The sequence below is a fragment of the Ascaphus truei genome, chromosome 7 (genome assembly GCF_040206685.1).
Source record: "Ascaphus truei isolate aAscTru1 chromosome 7, aAscTru1.hap1, whole genome shotgun sequence".
Taxonomy (NCBI): Eukaryota; Metazoa; Chordata; class Amphibia; order Anura; family Ascaphidae; genus Ascaphus; species Ascaphus truei.
The window spans coordinates 73120155-73142417 of NC_134489.1; the positions used below are offsets into that span (position 1 = coordinate 73120155).

Genomic DNA, 22263 nt, shown 5'->3' on the forward strand with positions numbered 1-22263 from the left:
CTGCATGCAGGCCCCTCTGGCGATGAAGGTGTTAATAGTCCCTTTTCAGAGCAGGGTTACTTTCACCCTTTCTTTCCATGCTGATATACAGTATAACATGTGGAGAATAGGGGTGAGTAGAGGTTGTTAGTGGGCAGGAAATGCACATGGAAATATGAGACCTTCAAAAACTATATATTTTTTAAATGGTGTTTAGTGATGCACAATATCATTATATACTGCGGACCATATTTGTTTTCCAGTGAGCATGAACTCCTACATTAAACTGTCTCTAGATTTTGGATCAGTACTTTCTTGAGCAGTCCATTTAAAATAAGCATATGCTTCTCTATGTAGATAAGCCAGATGGTCTGTTCCTCTCCTTCTATGGTTCTCCTGCGTTATTGAAGTGCCCACAGTAGCTAACAAGTGTGTATTGAAGCTGCTGACACTGGCAACTATCCTCTTCAATCTAATGTAAATGCCACTTGTCTCTAGTAATTACAATAACGGTGCTACACTCTAATTTGCCTCGACACTCTGAGAGAGGGAAAAAAGGACATAACAATGTAAAGTGAATTCTGCACTTCTATGCAAAGTGACAGTCCCTGGTTCCGGTGACACACATACTAGATTAATAGCACAGACCGCCTACTCTGATATTGACGTCAGTCTCTTCAGCCTGACGATAAAGGGCTGATGCCAAGAGAGACAGCTGTCACTGCATAGAACATGAAGCTCTCAGTGGAGCCTGACACATGTTGGCTCCATATACATAAAACAATTATAAGAGTGTATGCGTTATAGTTTTTCAGACTGATGTATAATAACAACATTTTAGGATTCGTACAAGGCTGAAACATTTAAGACATAACAGGCGTCTTATAGTACACATTTGACATTGATATAGCTATTTAACAAAACTTTCCTTCCGTTTCCTGGTTTTTAATTTCTTGGCTTCTAACCATTGTTAAAAAGGCTGCTACTCCCTCTAAAACCAGTAATAACAATAACTTCTATATAACCACTTGTTTTTTAATTTCTGTTAAGAATGGAGGAGAGAATGTTTTTGTATACAACAGAATGTTGACACTTGTAAAAGTGCTTTTCATACACACAATTTCATGGCCTGCATCTTGTGGGGGGGTGGGAGGGGTTCATCCTAAATTGGAAGTATGCATTGCGGCACAATCACAGTCTGTAAAACATATTGCTTCAGTCAGTATTGAGAAACATTTGGGACACATGGTTTAGATTTAGTCACAACTAACTAGGAATTTTAGGAAGTGCTAAAAATCCCATTCTGCCATGTAGCTGTACTTTGTAGGCATGTAAAATAAAAGCATTAAGAAGCCATTGACACGAGTTCACTGTTAGAATGTCACCTTTCCAATTTTGACAGCTACGGGGTTTAGCAAAGCAATGAATATCAATCTATTGTGGGCCCCTCTGGCAGTGAAGAGATGAAAAATATGCTGATCGCTGACGCGCAAGGCTATCAGCAATGACTACACACTATACCAGGGGAGCGCAACTCCAGTCCTCAAGGGCAACCAACAGGTCAGGTTTTCCGGATATCCCTGCTTCATCACAGGGGGCTCAATCAGTGGCTCAGTCTTTGACTGAGACATCTGTGCTGAAGCAGAGATATCCTGAAAATCTGACCTGTTGGTGGTCCTTGAGAACGGGAGTTGCCCACCCCTGCAATATACACTGTATAACCACATTTCTGCTGCTCTGATTTTAAAAGCTTGCATAGATTTCCATTGTACCATCAAAAACCCATAAAAAGCCACCTCCGATTTGTTTCATATACAGTAACCAAACAAATTGTACTTGCCCCGCACACCTCAAGAGATGAATATTTGGAAAATCAGTCCGATGGTGCCATCGGTCCTCAGTCACCGGATCCCCATTCAACCGTCACTAAATTGGAATGTATAAGGAGTGGGTAGATGCACCCATCTAGTGCAAAGGTCTATTAACATCATTTATTGCAAATACAAAAAACAAGGGTGCACACCGTTTTCGGTACAGAATAGGTCTCTTCCGGTGCACTTCTGTACCCATGAAACGTTGTGCATCCTTGTCTTTTGTATTTGCAATAAATAGTCTTAATAAGACCTTTGCACTTGATGTGTGCGTCTACCCTCTCCTTATAAGTTTTATAGACTTCATATGCAGAAGACAGAAACGCCCCACAAGCATCAGACGAACACCTATGCTAAGAAGCACACCTACTGTATGTACAAAATCATGCTCTTGTTGCATAGAATATATGATGGGACAGTGTTGTACTGATATCTTCCTCATGAAAAAGTGATTTAGTTCACCTACCAGATTACTAGAAGGTTTGTACTAACTAAACAATATGGCAAGGCAGAGGTCACAAACAGCCTGTGTTGGCATATCTACTGTAGTAAAGGGAAAACAAGGATTCTAATGATTACGCTGCTGATTTTCAGTAAGTCCTATGCAATGTCCAAGGGCACATAGAAGAAAATACACTGGAGTGGGACATACCAGGCAAACACAGTTGTTTAGGGTTTGTTTTACTGTAGAAGCCAATTGAGGATTGACCGAAGTATCTCAAAAAAGAGAAGTGGGTTTTGTAACTGATAAATGCCTGGTAGGTGTAGTTTTCTATAACTAGGTATAATACTATTGCAGTAGTTGGGTATAATGTCTTGAAATAATTGGCCTTAAAAGTCAGACTTTTTCTTCACTCTACTACTACAGTATATAGTATATAATGGGATATGCACATAAGCCAGCACACATTCCCATGGCTTTTTGCAAGATGAACACCTGCAGACGATACTTCTGAAGATGAGATTTCTATCCCTCTGTAGCTGTGAGACATTAGAACAGTGCTAGTTGCCCAAGCCGTTTACAGTACCATGGATGGTGAAATTACAACTGGAACCAGGAATCAAAAGGCAGAAATCCTTCCGTCACCTTGCCATACGCAGACATTTCATATAGTCCATGAGCCAAGACTTTGCAAATCCCTGGTCATTTTTAAGCATCAATAAAAAGCATCAGTGAGATTAACAGCATTATCTGTAGTTCATTAAGCTATTTTATGTATTTTCCATGGGACAAATAAAACATACAGCACCCTTTTTCTTCAGACGATGCTGAATTAGCATTTTAAGACATCTGCGTTATTGAAAAGTTACACAAAGAAAGGGTCGTAGACAAGCTAATATAAGAACACAAAACAATCACGATTTATTCGTTTGCTATACAATGTTATTTTACATTTGAGTGTGTAACTACTTATTGTGCTTTTGTCGTTTTCACAGGTACACACATTCAGGGGTCCTCACTGGTGTGAATACTGTGCCAACTTTATGTGGGGACTTATCGCTCAGGGTGTGAAATGTGCAGGTATCTATTATTTCTTCTTTTCAATTAAAAGTTGAACTCTTAATGTTAATTTTAGTATATGTATTGCTGATTTTCAGTGTCCGAAATGGGGATGTTCACAACCTTCTTTTTTTTTTTTTTTTTTTTTTTTTTTTTTTTGAACCTTTTAACTAGAAGAGACATTAAACACATTGTTACATAGTGTAAAAAAAAACACACAGAATCTTTTTGATTCGGACTTTGTAACCTTAGTCAGTGCAAATATATTTAGATGCTGATAAAATATGTTAAATGGACCATGTACTTCCCTCAGATAAACCACATATAGAGTTTATATTCTGCTGATGGTTTCTGTTGACGCATATTCTTGAAGACTGGCATGTTGATTGATATCCACTGGAAACATACTATTCATTATTCGTATTTGAGTGAATATAAATGGGAACTTGCACAGTGCCATCTTCTGCTTCAAATCCATTTTGACGTGGATCCCTATAAGCTTATGCTTGCTGCATTGCAAAGCTTTTCAGCACAGCCTGGGTTAAAGCTGCAGTTCAGTCTTTTTTTTTTTTTTTTTTTTAATTTATTTTTTTACTTCAATAGTTTCATGTGTGCAATCTCTAATTACCTAAAGAACTGTATAGCTGCCAGTCAATTCGTTCTCCATGTATTGATAGGCGAAATTTGGTGACATAATTAGAGCTGGCATATGTTTTTATTTGCTTCTGTCAGTCAGTGGATGCCCATGAATATTCATGAGCACTCCTGCACACTGCATGTGCTAGAGGGAGGGCAAGGCTGGGCTGACAAAGGGGTGTGCCAGGGCTTGTGACAGGACATGAAGGGGCAGTGCCTTAGCAAATGGCTATTAAAATAGAATACAAGAAAATTGGTCTTTTAAAGTTGTTTTTTTTTAAACAGAAAATGCTAATAAGTATTTTTTCTTACTACAAAACTGATTTATTAAAAAAAACACACATGCAGGATATTGACTGAACTGCAGCTTTAAGATGCATAGCCAGTAAACCTACCCACAGACAGCTGTTTCGACCTTTTGGGTCTCATCAGTGTGAGGCTGCTTATACTGGCTTTGCAATTTGAAGCTTTGGATAGGTATCCACCACACATTATTTAAGTTATGGTGGTTAAAAAAAGTGACAAAAAAAACTCCACCATAAAGCATATAGCAAATGGCAATATTACTGTGTGCTCATTTGCATGTCTTGGACAGGTCTGCAACCCTGCCTTTCACCATTATCACCCAGCACACAGTGCTTCCACTGCAGCAAGGGATTCTGGGAAATTACATGCAAATGAGCATGCACCTTTTGCTTCAAAACCATTTTGACATGGATATATATATCCACATGTATCTGCCACCTAAAATGCTGACTGAATCATGATTAAATATCAGGACTGTGACATTAAACAAATCAACAACAGTGTTAGAAATATATTTGTAATCTAAGTCTCAAGACGGATAGATTTAATGGATACACAATGTTAACTGATTTATAACTATAATAAATATAAAAACGTAGAAATTATTTAAAATTAGTTGACCCGGCTCGGTTTTCCATGACTCGATGGGATGTAACTCAGTGATTCTCACTTTTCTTTGTCATAGACCTTTAATCATGAAGAAGACCGCTGCGTTGAACTATATACAGTACAGGTCTTGCATAAATATATATTAGATACATTGGATCTGGATCAAAAAATCAGCCTTTAGCAATAGATGAGCTACGAATAGAAGGAGAAACTGTTTGGAGTTGCGTTTAACACACCATGTGACCTAACCGTACAATCTCTGTGCAGTGCGGCCTTGTGTAGATGTTGTTCTTTTGGTTATTAGTAAGGTGGATTATACTATAGGTTGGAACCACACAATATCATCATAGCAGAACTGGCCACTGGTCACTGAACGGTTTGGAAACACGTATATAGGACATGCGGTATCATTACACAGTATAGCTTATTAAAAAAATAAAAAGGACTTTAAAAGCCTTCATTTCAAACATGATGCATTGTTTTAATAAGGAATCATATTTTTGTGGTAGTTTCTCCTTTTGTGTGTTTATTGAAGTGTAAAATAAGTAACTGTGCTGCCAGGCGTAACTACTGACCTTTCAGAAACCAAACATGACGTGAGCCACGGCTCTGAGAAAATGACTGTTTTTTAATGAAATGTGGAACTGAGCAACAGGGAATAATGCAGGCGTCTTTCATCAGTCGCACAAGATTGTAGGGGGCCCAAGGCAAAAGAAACATAATGTGTGTGTAACTAGGGAGAAGGCAATGTACTTTTGCAATGTAAAGAAGGATTCTACAGAGCAGGGAATTTACTTTTGCAATGTAAAGAAGGATTTTGATTATAGCATACCAGTTTTAATAAGCGAGAACTCCTGCACAAATAGATTCCAGGGGGGGATTTTGTGTGAAATGCAGAAGTGGTGTTATTACTCCTGGAAAATGGATTAAAGGCATAGCTAATGATGTAATATGGTTCTGCTTTAAGAACAAAAGAAAAGATGCATGTAACAGCGCCATGTGCTGCAGATCCAGTGATTTTAACTTGACACTTTGTTTTCTTGACCATGGTAAAAGTAATCTGTTTTCTTTGCATATACCACCTGTTTATGTATAGCATTACAATGCATATACTGTATTTGTATCCTGGAGGAAAACACATGAAATCTGCATTTCATGTTCTGGTTTTGTCTGACAATGAACAAAATGGCTAAAACACATGTAAGCAGTGCGCAAAAAATAGTTGTTGCAGTAATATGAATACATACCAGAAATGGAAAAGGTTTTTGCATTGATGCTCTAATTAGTTTTGTTTCTCAGTGCACATTGGGGACCCTGAAAGTGTATAGAAAATGCATAGGGGAACTCATGGGTGTAACTGTACGTTGAACATGTTCATTTTTAACAGGGCCAGCTAGAGTTATCTGGGATCTGTTATCTGCTTTGGAGCCGGCATCTCCTCCTGATGCAACGCGTCGCATTGATGATGCGACATCATGGGATGCGTGGGGGTCTCTTACGATGACGCCGCTTTGTCGTGACTTCGTGTTGTCATGTCAACGCAGCGTCACATGGTAGCAGGAGGAGATGCAGGAAGAGCGCGTGGCCAGGTGCAGTCGCATTGATGACACCACCACTAAGCTGGCGCTGATTTTTACATAAGACTTTCACAAGATGAAATGCAACATTAAAGTACAGCATCCAGCATTACCCCCGAACTATTCCCCAGCAAAACGGCATGAGTTTTATTCTCTATGCCTGGTATTTATCATTAAGCTTATTGTAGCTTGGGCCTAAATCTAGAAAGCTGAACCCAGAGTTTGACCAGCAATATTAACCATTAACCATATTTAGTTGGAGATCTTGCGGTTTTCACTTTGTGACAAATTTAACATTTGTTCCTAACTGGGACAGGGGCTCTACATATACAGTAACATACAGTAACACTTTGACCTGAGTAAACTAATGGTAGGAACAGGTTTTTTAGATTAAAAATGAGTCATTTTTATTTGCCTGTGTTAGTGGGGACTATAAATTGGGAAGAGTGGGTTTGATGGCCAATCTTGTCAGCGCCATCCCACTTATTGGATCAGTTGCTGTAAAATAGCAGTCCATCCTAGGACCAAAGTGAGTTAACGGCAGTGACATGTTTAATACTGTAAGTTAGACGAGATGATGATTAACACCATTTAAAAAGAAAAAAAGTACAGTATTTTATTAACTTATTTTTTACAAAGTAACCTAGTACTTTGTGGGTTTTTTTACGATCTGTACCTGATCTCTTTTGTGATAAGACGGTTTAAACTGGTGTATATTCAAGGTGATTGCTCAGCCAGACCTTCCATGTGATTCTTAAACTTGGATAACAATGAAAGTGTAATTGGTTCAAATGAGGCGATGGGAACGAACAATAATTACCAGATTAACATTTCAATTCAATGGGCACAAAGTAAACAGAAACGGGGTCTTGTTTTACACTGGAAGAAAATAATTGAAAATGTTACTTTCGAAGGCATGCGATCCTTCTAAGGAAATGACATTGATTAGGTGTTTAAAAAAAAATGTTTGTCCACTATTTAGGAGAGCGCATTTAGTCAGACTTGAGGTTACCCACTTAGTCTGGAAACCCGTTGGAATAGAAGAAAATGACCAGGGCAAAATAAGGCTGAGATGAGGAGAGCGAAGTCCACCCTACACTTTATATTACAATGTTTTCAAACATTGCCACGTCTTTGCCTTTTTTAGTAGTGTCAGTCACCTAGTTATCATCTATTTAAGCTGCGGTTCAAGCAATATCCTACATGTTTTTGTTTGTTTTTTTAAATAAATCAGTTCTGTACTATGAGAAAATACTTGTAATGTAGCATTTAAAAAAAATATATATAAAGGCATTTTTAGTGCAATATAATGTAACAAGCATTTTTTGTTCCTATAGCAACCATTTACAAAGTCACATCCCCTTCCTCTTCTGAAACAGGCTCTGGCACACCCCTTTATTTTAGCCCTAACCATCTTTCTAACAGTGAACTAATTGTATCTAGTGACTGCCTGGTAACATGATCTTCCCCACAGAACTTTGCATGACGTGTCCTCTTCTGCTGCACTGACAGCAATTTAATGAACACCCGAGCCGAATCTTCTCCAGTCGATCATAGGAGGACGGATCAATTGGCAACTTAGCTAATCACTTGTCAGTGTGTAGATTGTATTGATGCACATATTGAACGATAAAAAAAATGGCAGCTTTAACTGCGGCATTAATATTATCACTGTCACATTGAACATAAAAAGCTCTGGTTCATACCCACTCATTCTTCCCAGATTTTGGGGGATTGCAAATTGCGATAAGGCAAAAATGTGGTGGTATAGGCAAAAAAAAAGTGCTTTATTTTTATGGTGCAAGTCATGAACAGTGTACCTCTACAAAATAGCTAATGTTTTACCGCGGGCGATTAAAAATATCGGGACTGGCACGAGTCAACGCAGAAAAAAATATCGCATTTGTTTTATCCCCTTCCCCATGTAGGTGTTAGCCCTATCTTGCCTATGTATATCATGGCTTAGCTTATCTTGCCTATGTATGTAATGGCCAACATAGAATATCTGTAGTTGATATGGGGGGGGGGGGGGGGGGTGTAAGCTGGTAATTGTTAACCTCTTGTTTGCCTTAGTCTTAGTATATAAAATCGAAAGGTTGGTACTAGCTGCGGTGAATCTGATTGGTCCTCAGCCTCTGGCCAATCAGATTGGTGGGTCTGACGTCACCCAACTGCCACTCTCTTGCCCCTCGGCCACACACATACATACACACTGTCTCTCTCTGTGTCCTCTCCCCGCACCCCCCCCCCCCCCCCATCACACTCATCTGCCTCTCCGGCGCTCACTCACCTCCCTCCCCGGCGGGGGGACAGGCAGTCCGCAGCTGCCTCGCAGCGCAGAGTGCCTAAGATGGCGGCGCCCGGAAGGACCCTCTTCCTCCCTCGCGGCGCCGAGTGCCTAGCCTCAACTGCTGCACACACACCACCTCCCGCCCAAACCGCCACCTCACACCTCTGCGCCTCCAGCCTCCCCTCCACACAGCACCACACACACACCGCCTCCCCTCCCTCACCCCTGTGCCTCCGGCCGGGACCAAGCAGCGGAACGGACGGCCGGGAGGGGGGCGGAACGGATGGCCGGGAGGGGGCAGGCCACCACCACCACTCACCCGTACCACACCACCCCCCTCACCCGTACGGTGAGGTGCCGCACGGAACTGCGAGGGGCGGGGCCTGCGCCCGAGAAAGGCGCCGCACGGAACTGCGGGGGGGGGGGCTGCGCCCGAGAAGGCTGCCACTGAGCGCCGCACGGGACTGAGACGTGTGTGTGTGTGTGTGTGTGTGTGTGTGTGTGTGTGTGTGTGTGTGTGTGTGTGTGTGTGTGTGTGTGTGTGTGTGACACTGTGTCCCCCCTCCTGTCCACTGCCCCCCCTCCTGTCCACTGTCCCCCCCCTCCTGTCCACTGTCCCCCCCCTCCTGTCCACTGTCCCCCCCTCCTGTCCACTGTCCCCCCCCTCCTGTCCACTGTCCCCCCCCCTCCTGTCCACTGTCCCCCCCTCCTGTCCACTGTCCCCCCCCTCCTGTCCACTCCCCCCCCTCCTGTCCACTGTCCACCCCCCTCCTGTCCACTGTCCACCCCCCTCCTGTCCACTGTCCCCACCCTCCTGTCCACTGTCCCCCCCTCCTGTCCACTGTCCCCCCCCCTTCTGTCCACTGCCCCCCCTTCTGTCCACTGCCCCCCTTCTGTCCACTGTCCCACCCCCCTGTCCACTGTCCCCCCTCCTGTCCACTGTGTCCCCCCCTCCTGTCCACTGTGTCCCCCCCCTCCTGTCCACTGTCCCCCCCCTCCTGTCCACTGTGTCCCCCCCTCCTGTCCACTGTGTCCCCCCCTCCTGTCCACTGCCCCCCCTCCTGTCCACTGTCCCCCCTCCTCCTGTCCACTGTCCCCCTCCTCCTGTCCACTGCCCCCCCTACTCCTGTCCACTGCCCCCCCTACTCCTGTCCACTGCCCCCCCTGTCCACTGCCCCCCCTGTCCACTGTCCCCCCCTGTCCACTGTCCCCCCTCCTGTCCATTGCCTCCCCGTCCACTGCCCCCCTCCTGTCCACTGTCCCCCCCTCCTGTCCACTGCCCCCCTCCTATCCACTGTCCCCCCCTCCTGTCCACTGTCCACCCCCCTCCTGTCCACTGTCCCCCCCTCCTGTCCACTGTCCCCCCCTCCTGTCCACTGTCCCCCCCCTCCTGTCCACTGTCCCCCCCCTCCTGTCCACTGTCCCCCCTCCTGTCCACTGTCCCCCCTCCTGTCCACTGTCCCCCCTCCTGTCCACTGTCCCCCCTCCTGTCCACTGTCCCCCCTCCTGTCCACTGTCCCCCCTCCTGTCCACTGTCCCCCCCTCCTGTCCAATGTCCCCCCCTCCTGTCCACTGTGTCCCCCCTCCTGTCCACTGTGTCCCCCCCTCCTGTCCACTGTGCCCCCCCTCCTGTCCACTGTGCCCCCCCTCCTGTCCACTGTGCCCCCCCTCCTGTCCACTGTGTCCCCCCCTCCTGTAGACTGTGCCCCCCTTCCTGTCCACTGTGTCCCCCACCCTACTGTCCACTGCCCCCCCTCCTGTCCACTGTCCCCCCCCTCCTGTCCACTGCCCCCCCCTGTCCACTATCTCCCCCCCTCCTGTCCACTGTGTCCCCCCTCCTGTCCACTGTGTCCCCCCCTCCTGTCCACTGTGTCCCCCCCTCCTGTCCACTGTGTCCCCCCCTCCTGTCCACTGTGTCCCCCACCCTCCTGTCCACTGTGTCCCCCACCCTCCTGTCCACTGTGTCCCCCACCCTCCTGTCCACTGTGTCCCCCACCCTCCTGTCCACTGTGTCCCCCACCCTCCTGTCCACTGTGTGTCCCCCACCCTCCTGTCCACTGTGTGTCCCCCACCCTCCTGTCCACTGTGTGTCCCCCACCCTCCTGTCCACTGTGTGTCCCCCACCCTCCTGTCCACTGTGTGTCCCCCACCCTCCTGTCCACTGTGTGTCCCCCACCCTCCTGTCCACTGTGTGTCCCCCACCCTCCTGTCCACTGTGTGTCCCCCACCCTCCTGTCCACTGTGTGTCCCCCACCCTCCTGTCCACTGTGTGTCCCACCCTCCTGTCCACTGCCCCCCCCCCCCCCCTCCTGTCCACTGTTCGTCACTGTTCGGGGGGGGAGAACGGAGAAAGAGGGGGAGAGAAGGGAGCGGGAAATTTAACTCACGGGAATGCCGGGTCTCTCAGCTAGTGGTTGATAAAGCATTGCCATGCACTTGCGTATCGAAGAGTGTAGTTAGTGTTCTTTTAGTTCTACTAATCCTTTGATGGCTGTGGTGTACCTTGGTAGTCACAAGCATCAAAAAAAGCTAATGTAATTTCTACCAGTTCATTTAATTAATTTATATTACATAAGCCTAACATAGAAATATTATATTACCCTCCCCCATTTGATCACAATGCAGTATTTAACATGTAATTATCGTTTCTGTTAATTACCCCATCGCAACTCGTCTATTTAAAAAAAAATCACCCGGGGAAAATATTACCGCAATCATGATGACTCTGGTCATAAAATTGTTGTAATCGAATATATATATTTCCCAGGTGCGATATTAACTCTGTTTTAATGGAATTTGATGACTCTAGACCAGGGGTGTGCAAACTTTTTGTCCTGCTCTCCCCCACTGCTCGTGGCCCCCCACCCTGCTCACTTTGTAGCAAGCGTCACACCAAGCCGTCTGAATCAAGGTAAGCGAGTTATAGAGGTCTCGCGCGGTCCCCCGGCATTTAATTTAAATTCCTTGGGGAAGAGCGCGGGGCCTCTGAACCCTCGTCTCCACCCAATCCCCCCCCCCCCCCCCTCCACCCCCCAAAAAAAATCACGCACGACCCCCAGTTTGCACACTTCTGCTCTAGGCTAATGTTGGTAAAGAGTGACACTTCTAATTACCTTTAGGATGCCTTTGCTTCAAAGCCACGATCAAACGCAGACATGTCTTTTTTTTGACAGTTTGGAAAGTATGCCAGAAAGTAGATTTGAACAGTTGTCTGATTACTGCGTCATGGAAAATGTTTCATGCTCTTTAAATGTCATCTAAAGCATTTTGTTCCCTTTTTGTTTGAAATGTTAACAGTGTCTGTAATGATGCGTTGTCTTAATCTTTCAGTCCACACTTCTGTGATAGACATTGTGCTGTCCATTTAACCAGCGGTTCCGTGCATGCCATGCTAAATCCATCAAATAGAGCAGAAAACTAGAAAAATATGGCTTTAGACATGCCCCTAACATAAACAAGGGGGGCACCCGCTTAGCTCAAAAAAGGTAAATATGTGGGTGCACTAGGGGTAATGATTCTGAGAGGAAAAGAAGAGGTAACAAGAGCCGGAGGGTCACTCCTGAGAGGGAGAGTAGGCCGAGGTAAATAGCCCCCGATTACATGCACTCGCTAGTTTGTGGGTGCATGTAATCGGGGGCTATTTACCTCGCCTACTTACGAGTGACCCCCTGGCTCTGGTTACCCCGTCTTTTCCTTTTAGACATGCCCCACTACATAAGTAATAACACATTAAATTATTCCATTTAGATGTTGTAAACATCCAAAGGCAGTAAAAAAAAATAAGTTTAAATATGTAAATCTAGCTATGTGAACGCTCATGTAAAGTTTACTGCATTGCTATGTAACATGGTCCTTAATACCATCACTTCTGTAAGTCCATTTTGACTAGAACTCTGTCCTTTGTTTTTAAGGTTTTGTTTGCGTCCTTAAATTGTGTGTTACTCACAAAATGTACTATTGTGTTACAATACTGGATATTTGTGTAACATTTGGTTTATTCTATATTCCAACTTACTTTCCAGATTGTGGCTTGAATGTTCACAAGCAGTGTTCCAAGATGGTGCCTAACGATTGTAAGCCAGACCTGAAACATGTCAAGAAAGTGTATAGCTGCGACCTTACAACGTTAGTGAAAGCACATAACACCAAGAGGCCAATGGTAGTGGACATGTGCATAAGAGAAATAGAGTCTAGAGGTACGACCATTTTATTACATATGTATTTCTAATTTGCAATGATTAGTGGCAGGAAGGAATCCAATATTCTACCTTCTTTATATATATAGTGTTCGACAAACCTATACATTTGCTCGCCCCGGGCGAGTGGATTTAACCCCCGGGCGAGTAAATATTGGCCCAAGCAGCACACGTTTGGTACTAGGTGGCGAGTAGATTTTTTTTTTTTTGTGTGGCGAGTAGATTTTTTTGGTGATTTGTCAACCACTGTATATATATATATATATATATATATATATTTCTATCTAGTTTTATTTTTTATATATATACACAGCTGTGGTATTTAATAGAGCCATTATACGCAGAGGAGTAAATGTTTGTAGAAAGCGAGATTAGAACGAAGTCTCCTTGTGGTTGGAGCGCCGCTGTTTGACGGTACGCTATTTAGTGGGCATGTAAGTGCACTGGTTCTTACTTTCCATTTTTGTATTCACAGGTTTAACGTCCGAAGGACTGTACCGAGTATCAGGTTTTACTGATCTGATTGAAGATGCCAAAATGGCTTTTGATAGAGGTATGTGAATTGTCAAAAAGCGTCTCTTGCTCCCCTATACAATATGATGAGAAGTGGTTATATGCACTGTTAATGATGTGGTCAAGTGAATAAAAGTGCATGCATTCTGCGTTTCTCATTCTATTGAATAGGAAGTTTGTTACTCACAAAGTGTTGTCATAAAGCCCTAAAGAGGAATAAAGAGATTTATTAAAGAAATAAAAGTAAATCGGGTTTGATATGGCTTTTATACTACTGTACCTATTGTGTGTTTTTTGTTTTTAAGCTATTCTTTTCAGAGTAATTGTGTACTTGTTGGTCCAATAAAAGGTATATTACAACCTATTTAGTTTATTTCTTACTTAATGCAGCAGTTCCAAGAAAGTCTCCCCTGGAGCTGAAGCGCGCTAATTTCAGCTCTGAGGACCCTTCGTTCCTGAGGTACATACCAGTAAACGTACCGCCAGTACTTCCTGGTATTTTAATTCCCCTCATCACGTGGGCCAATAGGGAGCCGCAACGGGAGATTAAAACCACCATTTTGTTTTCTCTGGAGGCGTCTAATGCAAGCTACAAATAAAGAATAAAGTATCTCAGGAACTTGAACGTCTGCATAGCTGAAAATTCCGTGTTTCAGTTCTAGGGATCCTAAGGGGGGGGAGGGAATACAAAAACAAAAAAACATGAACAGGGGGAACTGATGCTTTAATATAGCGACCAAAACTGCAACTAGTCTCGTCACTGTCATAAAATATATGATGGGATCTAAGATTCTCAAATGGTTCCATATTATTCAGGACAGTCAGCCTGTCCTAGTTTAACAGCTTTCATTCCCTAAGACAGGGGTTCTCAAGAACCCCCCAACAGGTCAGATTTTCAGGATAGCCCTGCTTCAGCACAGGTGGCTATCGTAGACTGAGCCACCTGTGCTGAAGCAGGGCTATCCTGAAAACTTGACCCGTTGGGAGGTCTGGAGAACTGGAGTTGAGAACCGCTGCCCTAAGAAGTTTACTGCAGTTGCCTCTAAAGAGACTGGACACAGCGGTTTAAAAGAAACGATAATTGCTAGAGAAGAAAACCTACAATACCCATAACACGTGGTGGCAGCCACCTGGCGGTGCTACTGCTTTTTCGATAAGATATCTCCACATATAACCAGTTTCTCCTGCTGGTTGTAGTCAACGAAAGCTACCAAATGTCCCCGTTTACGCAGACAGACCTGGTTCGTTAAAAAAAAAAAACAGATAATTTTCTTTTAAATAACGTATTGCAGGTGACATTTTTAGAGCAGCATTTTACTCTTGTGACCAATATGTGGACGGTTGAAGTAAACCTGTCCCCGCCAAACCTTCCAGGCATCTGACCTCATTTATTTTAGCATCACTCCGAACACAATAAATCTTTGGATTTGTGGCGGTTTCTTCTTTTCTTTAATTCCCGAGGGGAAATCTTATTTAAATGACAATGGTATTGTTATTAATGTTTGTTATTACTGCTCTTATTAAGTATAGTATACTGTAAATATATCCCGTGCCCTAAACTGTGTGTGTTTATGGTCCAATCCCAGTAAGCAGCATGTTACAGATGAAATAAGGAAAAAGCATTCAGTCCTGTAATAGCTTCCCTATCCAGTTTAACATTTATAATTTTAACATACCGGTACATAAAATGTAGCCCTGAAAGCCCTAACTCTAAGCCTCGCAACAAGAAATCCCCATGAATATAAAATACATATACCCAGGGCCGGTGCTAACACTAGGTGACTTAGGCGGCACATTTTTTAGGGTGGTGGCAGTAGAGGAGGAGGAGGAGAACGACGACCGCAGGAAAGGCGGTGGCGGAAAAGGAGACGTCAGCCGGTTGAAGGATCGCAGGAGCGGACGGAGTAGGGTGGCACAGGACAACAGCCAGGGAGTATTGCGCCACAGCGATCCGACCCAGAAGTCTTCACAGACTTCTGGTGTTTGCTGCTACTACAGCGCAGCTCCTCCCCGGCCATCCTCCTGTGCCGTCCTGCTCTGCTTCCACGGTCCTCAGTCCTCTTCTCCGGCCGCCGTTTGACCTTCTCCTCCTCTGCTGCCCTGCTCTGCTCCTGCCGTTCTCCGTACTCTTCTCCTGCCGCCGCCTGACCTCTTCCTCCTCTGTCCTCTTCTTCTGCCCGTTGTCATCCTCCTCCTCCACCAAAGCCAGGTAGGTGTGAGAGGGTGGAAGAGGAGGAGCGGCTGAGAGAGGAGGAGGGTGTTGTGAGAGATGAGAAAAAGGAGGGAGGTGAGCGAGGAAGAGGAGGGGGTAAGAGAGAGTGGGGCTATAATATAACATTTAAATCTGAAGGTTCAGGGGGGTTGGCGCAGGGCTCATAGGTTCGCCTAGGGGTGATGAATACCCTTGCACCGACCCTGCATATACCGATCATTTTGAACCCATCCTTGTTCAATTGCAAAGTGTGATGAATCTTGATCTCAGAAAAATTATAACAGTGTCCTTTTTAGGAGTTCCCCAAAATTTTATGTTCAATATATTTGGGTAATTTTCCAATAAAACCTGCAATACATACTGTGTGTGTTTGTGTGTATACGCACGCACCCAAATAATTAGGTTATTAAAACTAGGTTTTAAAAGTCACCATTTTCAGTGGTCCTTATTCAACATTGCTGAGGCTTTGTGCTGAAGAAGGTTTGCGTCCCATTCAGTTGAATGGAGCTGAACTCTTGTCCAGCTCTGGGAAGCGACTTCATAGCATATTGAAGGGAGTAACTGCCTTCTGTCGAAGTAACACATATTCATTTTTAAACCTAGCGATGAAATATTAGACTGTATCTTTCATACATGTTGCTAATAAATAAGAAAAGTAATGTACATTTCTCTGTGCACGGAAAGATGCTGTATTGACCTCTCTTTAACTGTTCTAGATGGGGAGAAGGCAGATATTTCTGCGAACGTGTATGAAGATATCAACATTATAACTGGGGCACTGAAACTGTACTTCAGGGAATTGCCAATTCCACTCATCACATATGATTCTTATCCCAAATTCCTAGACTCTGCAAGTAAGTACAAGTAGCCTGTGACATAGAAATATCGCTGCATATTGGGGCTTACTCTAGAAATTATTTCGGCATATTTATTTGTTGATGGATAGTGCAATAAAAATATTTTATTTGTTAATGTCACCTTCAGGTGGACCTTTTGTAATCTCTGTAATGAGATATCTGCAATTCTCAGATATGTTGGGACAGAACAAAATGTCTTCCATTGCCCCATAAGAAGAAATTGGTTGATTTAATTCTTCTGAGATAAGAAATGTACTGTTTGGAAAAACAAGATGCTTAACATTTTTTGAATATTTTGCTTTCCCGTGTCCTTGCATTCTTTTTTATTTGTTGTAGGTTTTGATACCTCCTTAAGAGACCGCCAACATGAGTTTTTTTTCATAGATGGTCATACTGCACAGAGCTTTTTCCAAAACTCACTTAGGTCTACACTTGAAGAAGAGACCTGTGAGGATTCAAAAGTTCTGTACATTATTATTTCACCTATGGAAAAACTTTCATGCTCGTCCCTTCAAACCTAAAACCTCAAACTTAGTGTCTTTACCTTGTTTTGTTCCATGGTGTTGCTTTTTTTTCTAGGTTAGAAGCACGGAGGCTCTGGAGTTGAAGTGCATTGATTTCAGCTCCGGGGACCCACTGCTACCCGCGATATTTACATCTGAAGGGGCTGCTGGTATCAGCTCTGGCTGGGCACAGAAAAGGTCTGTTTAAAGGTTCAATAGAAAAAGCTGCATTGTCATCTCTTGCGGCTTCTATTGGGACACTTGCCACAGAACCTTTAAACAGAAGTGAGATAACGGCATCACCTTCCAATGTAAATAGCTCAGAGAGCAGGGGGGCCTTGAGGTGAAATTAGCACGGTTCAGCTCCGGAGACCCGCTGCATCCCACCTAGGCAAAGCTCCCTTAACCCTTTGAGTGCGCCAGGAGCTAGTCACTACGTCATGGGGACTGGCACTCCGGGGCTCCCATGACGTAGGGATGTGGGTCATCATTCAAACGCTTGTTTTTCCCCGGGGTTAGAACACGTCCCGTGTTCCCATGGAGCGCGGGATGCAATCTAACCAGCGAGGAAACGGAGGAGAAGGATACCTCCTCTTCCGATTTCTCCAAAATGGCCGTCATGGTCACGTGACCGAAAAGAAATCTGCATTTCTCCAGGACCAATACGACTGCTAGAACTTTGAACTATATCAAATCATGTTTTGGAGGTATAACACCTTCCACTGTACTTCCTCTGCCACTAAACATGACCCCTTTTAATGCCAGGGTGGCCAAAAACATAGATTTTTCTTTTCAGTAGATACAGGTTTTTACGGTGTAAATGTCTAATACATCTGTATGTAATTAGTATTTGACTAGTTGCCACACTGCAATATAAAATGAATACATCCGTCTTAATTATTCCAAGTTTTACTTAATGTATTTCACTTATGTTAATGTTACAGAGGCTCTGACTCCTGATGAACAGTTAGGAGCCCTTCACGAAGCATTGAAGCTGCTACCTCCAGCACACTGTGAATCACTGAGATATCTCATGGCCCATCTAAAAAGGTATATTGCTCAAACCACTCCGTTATAGGAACCAGTATTGCACTGGATTCGAAAGCAGTTGCTTATACCTCCTAGCAATGAAAGGGATAAGTTCTCCAGCCTGATATTCAGAGACTCTTAAGACTTGAGCAAGCTGTTCGTTTTAATTACACTTGCAGTCCACCAGTGCATTTTATTATTAATAATAAATATAGCTAAAAACAGCCCAATTATAAAGCATGTGATAGGGACAAGCTATGGGAAATGGCCACTGTAATTCAGCTGGAGTTTTTAACCATTTTAGTCAATCTCTTGAAGACTTGAATGGAATCTTGCAACATGTATTTGAGACTTTGACCGTTGGTGCATATTTAATTTTTCTGATTGTGTCGAATACTAGTTAATACTTAAAATATGTATGTAACGTAAGAATTCAGTTCTTTTTATCCAAAACGAATCTTGATCCCCTTTGACGTGAATAGAACGCGAATCATTTGAGTGATTCCCAAATTGTTACATGATCGTCTTAGGACTTGTTTGTAATATAGAATGTATCTGTGCACAATAAAGCTTCAACGTGATTTGGATTATACCTTCTAGCCAGATAGGTTTTTGGGGTAAATAATATCCATTATAAGCACATTGGCCGACGTGAATTATAAAAGTGAAGCTTGTGAAGCAAAGCTGAACCTTGCTGATTTGTAAAATGTCATAACTGAAACCACCACTTATTCCACAAGAGCTTGGTGCCCTAACCTTCTTTACCTTGGGATAGTCCAGAGTTGAGCCCATGCAAAATCAATAGTTGTATTTTAATTTGGAACGTACAAAACACCAAACTCCATTACGTAGCACATCATCATTTCAGTTGGTTAGATATTGCTATGTATTACCATTACATTACTGTTCAGACCTGCGACGAGGGTCACACCTTCAGCACGCCAGGCAGTCTTAGGCTAAGGTCCCGTTGCACGCGTCCGCACGGCTGGCTTGCTTGCCGGCGGCGCGTGCAACTCGCTGTACCGCGATCTGCGGTCTACAGGATACTTTTCTCGGAGCGGGGGGGGGCGTGGCCAAACGGGTCGGGGGGGGGGGGGGCGCGGCCATGACGTGAGGGGGCGTGGCCATGACGTGAGGGGCCGGAGCGGGAGGTGGGCGGGAGTGGGAGGATTGACAGGGAGGGGGGGCGTGGCTTGAGCGGAGGGACCCGCTACTCTTCCCCCCCCTCCCTCCACGGGCTGCAGGTAAGTAAAAAAAACACACGCAGGCAGGCAGGCACTCACGCACTCATACACACACACACAGACAGAGACAGGCACGCACACAGACAGAGACAGGCACGCACACAGACAGGCACACACATAAACACACACAGGCAGGCACTCACGCACTCAGACACACACACAGAGAGGCACTCACCTGCTTTCACTCCACACTCCTCCCCGCTCCCCGAAGCCTCTCCTCCTCCCGCAGCCTCCCCTCCCCATTGGCTCACAGCCACACCACGTAACGCGTCAACGCTAGGAAACACCATTCTGTGGTGTCTCCTAGCGGCTGACGCGCCACAGCGTGTAGTCAGCTGTGCAGCCAGTGGGGACCGGGACCGGCTCGCGAGGATTCCCTTGCTGGTGGGGAACTCGCTACATTGCCGCCCGCGCCAACGAGCGCAGCGGGTCCCAGGCCTTAGGCTGAGTCCATGCTCCCTGCTTGCTCGCTGAGGCTCAGGGAAAGCGGGTGCTTTCCCTGGCCTTGCGGTTGCTTGCCGCACGCGCCGTCAGGGGGCGGGCGCGTCACTGGCCGGGGGCGGGCCAGTGACGTCACGGAGCTGGTTCGCCCTCATTGGGCGAACCGCTCACGTGACCGGCCTGTCGCGCCGGCAAGCGGGGGAATTTTAAATTCCCCTAAGACCTGCGCTTCCGCAAGCGCGCGGAAGCTCAGGTGAGCCCCTACTAAAGCCGCTCTAATTGCGGCTTTAGGGGCTCAGTGCTGAGCGGGAGCGCGCGTCAGCATGCTTCCGCCAGCAAGCAGTAAACATGGCCGAGGCCTTAGCGCTCGATGTTTGGGATCTCTTTGTGCATCGGTTGGGCAGAAATGAGACAGCGTGTCGGCAACACATTATGGAACATTTTTATTGGTTGATATCACAATGCCTTATTAATTAAAAAGGGAAAATACATATCGGTATAACGCTTCTGGGAATTAATGTCATTTGTTTGCTTTTTTTTTGGTTTGACTGAAATGGCCTGTGGATAACCCATAATCCAGCTCCACATCAGAAATAATCCGATGTCATTGTGTATTACTTTCAGGTTAACTCTTCATGAAAAAGATAATTTAATGAATGCAGAGAACCTTGGCATAGTGTTTGGACCAACTCTGATGCGAGCACCAGAACAAGATGCCATGACCGCACTAAATGACATCCGGTACCAGAGACTAGTGGTGGAGATGCTCATCAAAAATGAAGACATTTTATTTTGAATGAGAAAGCAAACGCATTAAAGGATCAACAGTGCTCCACAAATGAAGGAATGTTTTATAGCAATTCACCTGAACCTTTTTAGCTGACTCCTTAATTTGTTAGCGCTTTTTGTGTACACAGAATGAAACTGAAGGAATTTTATATTGTTTCAATCGTGGCAATCAAATGATATTGTGAAAGCAGCAGTACCTCCTAATCCTCTATACTACTACTGCTCCGTGTTTACAGTGTAATAAGAAATGTAAATGATTGCATGATTCTCTCCGTTTTTGTCGGGGATCTCCTAAAAGAAATATCCTGAATCCCTCTTCCTTTGTAAACACGTTGTGATTGTAATTCAGCATGTTTTCCCTGGTGTGTGAATATTGTGGCTTATATGTTCAGCATGATTGGATTATAATGAGTTGGCCTTGTGAAACAGTCGCTCTGGTTAATAACATCTGTAATACCCATAACACTTTTCTTGTTTTGACGATTTTGTTCTGTTTTTCGCACAGTTTTCATATCATTTGGTAAATTTCTTTTGAACAGAAAATGTGAGTTTTGAATGGTTGTAGTGATGCATTCTTGTGTGGTGGTTGCAGTGGGATCTGCAACATTGAACTTTTTTGTATTGTATTTTTGTATTTTTCATCTGGCATGCAAATATTAATTTATTAAATCTAGGTTTTAGAAAACAAGCTTTTTCTGTGTTTACTTAAAGTTTTCAAACCACCCAATATGAAAACCTAGAACAGTACAGTATGTACCCTTGGGGTAGGTAAAGGTGACTGACAAGCGCCTATTTGTTCATCAGTGCTTGCTATCTGGGGGGGGGGAGAAAGTATATTATTATGGGGAAATAACTATTGTGTTCTTGGTGAACAGTGGCTGCAAATGTCATTCTATTTAGTAACCTTTTAAAGCTCATCATTGCATTTCCTACAGGAGTACAGTACTCTGTTGTAAATTATTCTAACAATGTATCAACGAGAGTAGTTTAAGGCAGCGGTGCGCAATCTGTGGGGCGCGACCCCCAGGGGGGGCGCGAGACTGCCGACGGGGGGCGCGGGGTTTACAGAGGCCCCGCGCGCTTCCCGAAGGCACTTAAATTAAGTGCCGGGGGAGCTGCAGGGCCTCTGTAAACCATACTTACCCGTGGCTCCAGCAGCTTCCTCCCGGCGTCGCCATGGCAACGCGGCGTCAAAATGACGCTGCGAGGTCATGTGACGTCACGTTGCTATGGCAACGTGACGTCATTACGCCGGAGCGCGGGTAAGTTGGGGTTGGGGGGGGCGCGGGAGCGAGGGGACAGCCGTCAGGGGGGCGCAGGGAAAAAAGTTTGCGCCCCCCTGGTTTAAGGCACTGGTGCGCAAACTTTTTTTTGTCTGCGCCTTTGCCTGCTCTCCCAACCTGCTCGTCCCTCCCCCCCCCCTTACCTTTTCTCCAGCGTTATGTGAACATGTTGCCTTTTGACCCCACTGCGTCATTTGACTCAGTGTTGCCATGGCGATGCGTCACCAGAAGCCGCCGGAGACCAGGGAAAAGATATACAGAGGCCTTGCGCGTTCCCCCGTCATTTAATTTAAATGTGGGGAAGATCGCGGGGCCGCTGTAAGGGCCGTTAGAAGAAACCACTAACTCTCAGATTTTGGCCTGTGGGTGTTCCATTTAGAAGGTTAATTGGATGAGTTTTCATTGCAAAGATCCTAAAAGACACTCT

The 22263-nt window shown here is 44.8% G+C and overlaps 1 protein-coding gene across 3 annotated transcripts in view; it reads left to right on the plus strand.

The window, feature by feature from the left end:
* The window catches only part of CHN1 (chimerin 1), a 130328-nt gene extending 109087 nt beyond the window's left edge, over nt 1–21241 (plus strand). For all 3 annotated transcript variants that reach the window (XM_075609021.1, XM_075609022.1, XM_075609023.1), the window contains 6 exons: nt 3288–3372; nt 12792–12965; nt 13441–13518; nt 16407–16544; nt 17995–18100; nt 20389–21241. In XM_075609021.1, the coding sequence (XP_075465136.1) occupies nt 3288–3372; nt 12792–12965; nt 13441–13518; nt 16407–16544; nt 17995–18100; nt 20389–20560 (753 nt within the window). In that variant the 3' untranslated portion in view covers nt 20561–21241. The remainder of the gene's footprint in view (nt 1–3287; nt 3373–12791; nt 12966–13440; nt 13519–16406; nt 16545–17994; nt 18101–20388) is intronic.
* The last annotated feature ends 1022 nt before the right edge of the window (nt 21242–22263 follow it).